The sequence below is a fragment of the Tuber melanosporum genome, assembly GCF_000151645.1.
Source record: "Tuber melanosporum whole genome shotgun sequence assembly, scaffold_48, strain Mel28".
NCBI classification, from domain to species: domain Eukaryota; kingdom Fungi; phylum Ascomycota; class Pezizomycetes; order Pezizales; family Tuberaceae; genus Tuber; species Tuber melanosporum.
The window spans coordinates 182447-190497 of NW_003299093.1; the positions used below are offsets into that span (position 1 = coordinate 182447).

The 8051-nt window shown below is 47.8% G+C and overlaps 2 protein-coding genes; both read left to right on the forward strand.

Moving 5' to 3' along the window:
- The first annotated feature begins 2319 nt into the window (after positions 1-2319).
- On the forward strand, positions 2320-4645 carry GSTUM_00008525001 (uncharacterized protein). XM_002840099.2 has 3 exons: positions 2320-2929; positions 3214-3296; positions 3555-4645. The coding sequence occupies exons 1-3, from the start codon at positions 2492-2494 to the stop codon at positions 3889-3891; spliced, it is 858 nt and encodes a 285-aa protein (XP_002840145.1). The 5' UTR covers positions 2320-2491; the 3' UTR covers positions 3892-4645.
- Positions 4646-5795: 1150 nt separating this feature from the next.
- On the forward strand, positions 5796-7049 carry GSTUM_00008526001 (uncharacterized protein). XM_002840100.2 has 3 exons: positions 5796-6104; positions 6206-6276; positions 6368-7049. The coding sequence occupies exons 1-3, from the start codon at positions 5975-5977 to the stop codon at positions 6482-6484; spliced, it is 318 nt and encodes a 105-aa protein (XP_002840146.1). The 5' UTR covers positions 5796-5974; the 3' UTR covers positions 6485-7049.
- The last annotated feature ends 1002 nt before the right edge of the window (positions 7050-8051 follow it).

An 8051-nucleotide genomic window follows, 5' to 3' on the forward strand; every position in this document is an offset into this window, starting at 1 on the left:
CTGCCGTGGCGTTAGCCTCTAAGTTACCAAGCTTTCTCGTTTATCTTAGATCTATGGAGCCGCTGACGGCATGGCATATGCTGCTGGTCAGCTATTGGTGGTGTCATACAGTACTCGACTCCTTGATTGTGTCAGTATGATAAGTGAGCACGGCAGGTTTACTCTACTTGAGTAAAGCGCAGAAGCACTTCACGACAGAATTGAAGATGTGATGGATCGCAAGACGGTGATTGGAAATTGGTTAATTTATGAAGGGCTTCCCACCCTCCAGAATGCCACGACATACAGTAAGACAAATAAAGTTATGTGAGGATGCCAGTGGAGGGCAGTACGGCATGCCTGGAATGGTGTTGACATTGGCATTCGTAGAAAGAAAAAAATGACCAGGGATAAATTGGGGGGCTCACTGCCGGGTGATGCATTGAGATGATTCCCTTACGTAGGAAGGGACAGTTGGAGTGCAGCACTGGATCAACCCCTCCCTCTTCTTGGACCAAACAACATGACAATTTGAATTGTCCGACCACGATGGTTTCCAGGGCAAACCTGGGGGGCCTCCAATTGCACGGATACAGCACAAGTCCCAGAAATATTTCGTTCGGAGGTCTCCGCTGTTGTTTTCTCCACCTTTCAGTCAGAGGAAATGGCTAGAGATCCGCCTCTCTGTTTGAGCGTTCGCCGGTGATCGCGATCGGTTGCTGCGGTAATTTACAATCACAGCGCAAGCCGAGACAGAGCACCCCTCGGGGTCGGAAGAAAGTGGATACAGTGTTTCTAATTTTTTTAATTTTCTTCATGGGATCACCCAACGATACCAGCATCTTTGGCCCAAAAAAAATCCATGCGGCTCGTCAGGGTTGCGCTGCGAGGACCATCAATATTTCAATTTTGGCAGCCAGAGCAGATCATCGTCGGGGAATGGAAGGAGAGGGAAGTAACGCTACCGATTAGACCAAGAATCTTGATCACTAGCCTGCTCATTATCATGCTAGCTGTCGGAGAGCGCGACACAAACCTTTCGGGAGCACAGCACCGACACTCGAGTCTTTGGGTGCTGTAACCTCTGGCGCGCAGAATAGAGAGAGTAGGGCGGTTCGGTCGAGCGAAGCACTGGTAGACTATTTGCTAAATTTATGACAACACTAATTAATGGAAGAGAAGGAGAAGCCTTCATCCTACTCGAGCAGTGTTCACGATGTCAGAAGCTTCGGAGGGCTCTGTCGGGCCCCGCGGATTAAGGACGCAGGCGCTCTGGAGAGCCGGCCCTTTGGCGTACAGTACGGCTGAGATGATTGGCTGCGCGGATTCCTTATCTTGAACCCAGTTTCCGATAAAGTTAGCGTAGAGGGCATCTTAAACGATAGCTGCAGCTTAGCGTGTCTGGGCCGGTGCGGCTTATCTCCTTTTTCCTTGGCTTTGTCGTGTGAGGGCAAGCGACGAGCTCCTTTTCTGGTTGAGAGCACACTTGGCTGGAGTCCTCTTCTCCCTCGCGGTACTCGTCCCGGTAGTCTACGAGTACCGCACTAGGTACAGTACAGGTACAGCGACATCAAACTCGCGGAAGAAGGGCGGAAGAAGGTGAGGCGATATTGACCCTTCATCTTAACCCATTTCCCCACAGTAAAACTGCACACAGTTATTGGCTGCACTTTTGGCCCCCCATCTGGCCAAGAAGGCTGCGTTGCGTATGTCCCCGCCGCTATAATCTTCCCTCATCCCATCAACACGCTCGAGTACGTACCAGCTGTCCTCACCCATACCGATACGGTACTTGTATCATTACCGGTGCTGGTATCGCGTCTATCCTATCGTACATATCACACTCGGCTGTAACATCCCCGGAATCGCAAAAATCCTTTCCCTTTTCCCTTCGAAATTTGGGTTTTGCGTGCATGGTGGTATTGTACAGTACAGTACCGTACTCATACCCGTCATTTGATTGTCTCTCTCGGATCTACCTAGACGCCCTTTTGACGGCCGGACATATTGCACTCGAGGAAACATAAAACAGCAGGGACAAACAAACCGGCACACATAGGGTGCGGAAAAACATAGGATACATTGAGCGGCCAAGCGCATCTTGAAATACGGTCGAGGTAGAAGGCGACGGGAAATAGGGAGCATTTTTGAGTACAGTACTCGAGTACATACATTCAGGTATGATAGGGTACACCTCAGTCTGCATTGCATTCGATGTCGTGTTGAAGTGGCGACTCGCTCCCCATTGGTGCCGTGTGCGATAGTGGAGCTAACTTATGCTGGTGCGCAACACAGTCTGTCCCTCCTTCCTCCCTCCCACCTCCCCCCCCCAACTCGAGACCCAATCCTTATTCCGGCCACTGCAACAGCCCACATAACCCCCGGCCATTTGTCATTTTCTCGACAAACAAGCTCCGTCGGTACCATCCCCATCACCACTCCCGTTATCTCCATCTATCAGTCGATCCAGCTTTGATTTATTTTGCCTTTTCAGTCAGCAAACTCCCCGAAGATGCCCTATCCTTCTCCATCGCTGCAACCACAACGTCGCTCTGCGCAGCATTCCAACAATACCTCTCCACCGGCTACTCAACATACTCAAATGATTCAACCGCCGCAGTTCAATGCATTCCCGACCTCGCCTTTCTCTAATCTCGCCCACCTTCCGGCCCCTTGTCGCCAACTCCATCCGCCAAAGTCCCCACTATATCGACCCGCTGTGCTTCGTTCAATTGAGAGGCCTGTTAGACGTGAAAATTCACCTCTTACGCCGCCGACGAGCTCTGCGGCCTCTGTGAATGAAGAGTATGTTGGTGATGGAGAGTATAAGAATGGCATGGACATTCGAAGTGCTGGTTATGGTGGCTATCTCGGTGGAGAAGATTTTGGAATTGTTGGTTTGGAGGAAGAGGGGAAGGTTACGGGTCCCCCAGGAAAAGGACATTGGAAGGTATTTATTTCCCCAGTTTGGCACCTGCAAGAATATTTCCCCCTCTTCCCAATCATGCCCTCCGCGGGCAAAGTGCATCCTTTGGAGCGGGTGAGACGGCCCCTGCTTTATGTTCCTCAAACCGATGTCAAGGGATGGGGGATGTGGAGCTTTTTCACACACATTTCTCGCTTGGTGTACACCTCTTTGGCTACATGGACGGCAGGGTTGTTTTTTTCTCGCGTTACTAGCCCGCTTGCGTTTTTACAGTCGTGATTGCTAACTTGCATTGCGTGCTCATCTAGCCTGACGCCGAAGCCGTTACCTGTGACGCGGTTATGTGTGTTAAAAACTTCTCATTTGTTCTGAGAAGACACCACTGTCGACGGTGAGTTTGTTATCTGCTTCGTCTTAGCTTGGACCGCTTTGCCTCACCGCCTCACTTCGTCACCATTATCCATTCACCCTTCCTGAATTCTCTTCGCACCAAGCCCCCTGAAGCTTACCCGCCTACCTGCTCTCCCCACATTTTTCGTGGTGATTTGGCTCTTGTCATTGAGTATTTCGACTATGTTTTATTTAATTCTGTGCTCGAGTGTAAGGGGGAAGAGGGATACTTGATTACTAACATTTTCAATTTGTACAGATGCGGCAACGTATTTTGTGCACAACATACAGCCCACACAGTTCCTCTCAACCAAAACGCTCGCTTTCACATTCAAGGATATCAAGAAAGGGCCTGTGATAATTGCTGGAATGACTACACACGTTTGCTCGACGCTAAAAGGACGGATTCTCTGAGCTCTAGCAATAGCAGCGGCTCAACCCTTAGCAACAACCATCCTAGCCCTAGTAGTCCTGTCATGAATATGGGTGTCAGAGGCACCGGTCCCGGAAATGGAAGAGGAATGGACGGGCTCGGTGCAAAAGTTGGCAGTTATGTTGGCAGTGTTCCTAGAGATTGGAGCTGGAGCACCTTTTAGGTCAATTCAATTTGGATGCGGGTGGACAATACTGCAGTGAGGTCGGCGGAATAGGCTATAGTTATCAACTATGACTATTTTGCTTCGACTGGAGTATATGTCAACAATCTGTCACTTGACTGGCGGTATGGGTTTAAAGGTTGTGCGTTTGTCATGACAGGGGGGAGCTTCCCCCCCCTCTTTTCCGGCTTATTGGGTTGAAATCGGCGGTCTGTGGTGAAAAACGTTGTGTCTTATTTCCCTTTTTTCGGGCACGAGTTTCTTTGCCAGATCTCTCACCAGTTGAGCTTCTGAATGGCTCCTGCTCTGCTTTTACGTTTGTGTAATTTTGTTCCTTTCTTCTTTTCTTTAGGTTTCCTGATGTATTTTCTATCTCGTCATCATCACCGTCATACCATAGATTTCATCTCATGTTTCTGGGCAGTTTTTTATGCTTTACGGATTGTATTCCAATGGGTGTTTTTTCTTTCTTTCCTTTCTTTCTGTTACGATGTCTTCTGGTTTGGCACTATGTTCTAAGGTTTTATGTGCCGTGTGTGTGTGATTAAAGGAATTCTGGTTGGTTGGTTGGTTGGTTGACTGGGTTGTAATGGGGGGGAGATCGTGGTGTTCAGTAGATAGGGTGGCACTGGGGTTTTTTTTCTACTCTTTGTTTCTCTTCATTTCCCAGAGGGGCTGCGGGACATTGGGGGGGGTTTCTATTTGTACTCACTTGTAGAGAGGTTATGGAGTTTTTTTCACCCTTTCGGCCACAAACCGGTTCTGAGCGCGGAGGCGATGTTTGGCATGGTGGGTTCTGGTGGTCGCGTGCCGTATTTGATTGAGTACGGTAATGTATGGTACAGTACTCGAGTAGATGCAAGCGTTCAAGTGATTGTGATATTATTTCTTATCGTTATCGTGGTTTGTGAATATGGTCTTGTGCCATGAGTAGAGTATTCGGAGTTTCCAACCCCACTGGAGGGGAATAAAATCCCGGTAAGATCAACACTGGGGTTCAGAAGTGGATTGCTGTGGATATTGTGGGAGTGTGGAAGGGTCGAGTGAGCATTGGCTGCTCGAGTACTAGTACTTGTATCATGAATAGGTTACCCAAAGCATGTTGGTGCCCCACTCTCAATGCGTTTGGTTGGAGAAGGCTGCATCCGAGCAGACGACACACGACCATTTCGCAGAGCGCGGATACCGTGCTCAAAAGAATGCGGGGAAATTCCTCGGCGGGAAGCCACGTCGGAGGAAATTGCGGCATATCGGTGTTATCGTACTTTGTGTGCCCTTTCTGTCCTTTCTGTGCCATTTTCACATCTGCCCACCCATGAGCACAGTACTCACTCATACGTAGACTTACAGTACAGTGCTCGAGAACCGCTCAACGTTTTTTGTGGTGTGACAATGTCCATTTCCTCGTATGATGCGATACCACTTTATAATGATTTCCATTTTTTCGGGTGAGAACTCACCCCATGGCGGTTGGTAATTAATTACGACCGAATTACAGTAACATCTTATTTGTGGTTATTATATATCGCATCGTATCATACTGAGTACAACAAGCACGGCTTTATTGAATTTTCATGGAGGAGCGGTGATAGTATCGTACTCGAGTAGGTATTCTGTACGGGTACGAGTATAGTACATATCAGCGGTTTGTTCCGGCTTCCATCGGTCGGTCATGGTACGATTGCTCGTCGGCTATCGGGCTGGCGTCCGTTGACTTGCACACCAAGACCCCAGATTTGGCTGGGTTAATCCCCACATGAAAAACTGTCAATATACTCGAGGAGAGCGGTTATTATGCGCTGGGTTGCTGCGGCTCCAGAGTGGTGATGATGATGCATGGGACCTGTCCCACCCTCCTCCCCTCCCACCTTGCACCGTTCCTACTCCGCTGCCCCCCCTCTTCCCCTTTGCAGCTTCAAAGCTTCTTATTGTTCTTCTTCGCTTCTTCCGTGAATGCTACTTCCATTTTTCCTTCGTTGATTTGACGCTTTTCTATTTCACTTTCCTGCCCCCCCTCCCCCCCCGGAAAGCACCTTTGCACTCGATGAGACTTTAACGGTTACGCAAAGCAAAAGCAAAAGCAATGTCTGTCCTCGATGACGACTCCTTTGAAGAGTACTTCGACTCTTCCCCCGGAAGCTCTCATGCTAGCGCTGAATGCGCCGCTGCCAAAGGCCGTTACGATTCGTGCTTTTTTAAGAGCTATAACGATCGTATTGCTCCCCAAATTCGCCTGCTTTGTTTGTTTATGCGAGTGTCACGTGCTGGAGTGAGTGGGGTGGAACGGGATTGACGCTGAGTTGATTTGCTGTAGGATATCGAGTCGGTGAAGTACGCATGGATGAATGCAAGGCTTTGTTTAACCAGTACAAGAATTGTCTTAATGTATGAGCGCCCCCCCTCCATTCTGCTTCCCCAAAGGAGAGATAGAAGGAGGAAGGGGGGGAAGGCGCGTCTGTTCTAACACTGGAGTTAGAAAACTCTGAATACCGGCAGTCCTCCGAGAGATAGGCTCCCGCCCAGGGTAGCTGTTCCACCCAAGAGAGTCACGGATCCGGACGAAGCTTGGAAGAGAATGACGAGTAGTAAGTGAGGTTAGCGGTGGCCTGCCCGGGCCATGGGTCTGTTGGTGTTGGAGTTGGGTTTGATATTTTGCCCTTGCTCTCGCTGTTCCCCGTGAGTTTCTGAGTTTCTGCGGGTTCGGAAATGGACGGGTTCTGCTCGGAGGCCTTTTAAATTTCGGTTTAGGATGTTTTCTTTTTCTCTCTTCTGTTTTCTCTTTGCCTTCTCCCTAGTATACCCCTATCGCTTGGGCTTCCTTAGGGATCCGTTCTTGTATTTTATCAACTTGCGTACCTTTTGTTAATGTGGAATTCGCTTATTGGAGTTTTGGGGTTTGGCCGTGTTGATGCTGGTGTGACATGTCTGAGGAATGCTAGCTCAAGTGCTCGGTATCGTCCCGTGTGCGGGCACTTGAGTTTAGTTCGTGCCAAATCGGTGGTTGCTTTTCTGTTTGGGAAAGGTTTTTGATGCATTTTTTGGTAGACTTGGGTGCGGAACTGGATTGAAACGGAGGGCGGGTTAAGCAGCTTTCACAATGAATTTCATAGGGATAGGAGTGATTTACTTACTGGTGTCATAACTCTGTTCGGGCTCGATTTCTCGGTATGGTCCACGTGATGGTTCCCATATACCGCGCTTTGGTCGGATTCGTCGTTCACATAGGATCACTCGTGAATACTTTCTGTGTAATCATGCCTAGGCGAAGTGTACGAGTAGAGCTGTTCGTGCTCCACATCCAGCTGACATGGTTCGGGCTTCGCCCTAATGACATTTGGTGTTTATTACTGCTAGTAGAATAGGCTGAAATCTTAAATGGACAGCTATCGTTACCTAAGTCTAGTAATCACACAGCTGTAGGATATGTATAATAATATTTTATAATGTTATTATTACTAAGCTTGAGGAATCCGAGCTCAATATTTAAGGTATGATATGATAATATGATACTACTTGTATGATAACTCAAAATTTTGTTTTTCACCCTGCGGCATAACAGCAATCCAACCGCTTTGATATTGTGCGTGGACAAAATTAACCGCGATTCAACAGAGGAAGATCTTCGGCGATGACAACCACACTCACCCACCAATCCACTATCATGAAAATCAAAAAAATTAAAAATTAAAAGATGTAAATACATAGTAGAAATTAATATTTGGCATACCATCCATCAGCCTTAATAATTGCCTCTATTCTATCCACCATTGATCCAGCTAAAGTATCAAAAACCTTTGGGTCAAGAAGTTCCCAACAATAAGTGATGGCCTCTACTATTGCCTTCTTGACCACATTGACATTACTCTTCATAAGATATAGCTCAGGGTAGTGCTTGTGAAGCTTACCTTTCACCAGAGACTAAATATTTTCAATTGGATTGAGATCTGGTGAATAGACAGGAATTTCCATCAGTGTAATTCCCTGCCCTCTGAGCCATCTCCTAAAAGGCAAGTGAGTCTTAGCATTGTCAATGATAAAAAATACCTCTTCTTCTCCAGCCTTTTCTCTGATATTCTCCCATATTTCTAGAAAGTCATAATGATCATAAACACTAATAATTGACTTCCCAGTAACTCTACCCCTAGCAGAAGAAGGATCAG

Coding starts and splice junctions, on each gene's coding strand:
- GSTUM_00008526001 (XM_002840100.2), top strand. CDS start 5,975: ATGTCTGTCCTCGATGACGACTCCTTTGAAGAGTACTTCGACTCTTCC. Junction 6,105..6,205: donor TTTTAAGAGCTATAACGATC/GTATTGCTCCCC, acceptor GATTTGCTGTAG/GATATCGAGTCGGTGAAGTA. Junction 6,277..6,367: donor AGTACAAGAATTGTCTTAAT/GTATGAGCGCCC, acceptor CACTGGAGTTAG/AAAACTCTGAATACCGGCAG.
- GSTUM_00008525001 (XM_002840099.2), top strand. CDS start 2,492: ATGCCCTATCCTTCTCCATCGCTGCAACCACAACGTCGCTCTGCGCAG. Junction 2,930..3,213: donor CAGGAAAAGGACATTGGAAG/GTATTTATTTCC, acceptor GTGCTCATCTAG/CCTGACGCCGAAGCCGTTAC. Junction 3,297..3,554: donor AGAAGACACCACTGTCGACG/GTGAGTTTGTTA, acceptor CAATTTGTACAG/ATGCGGCAACGTATTTTGTG.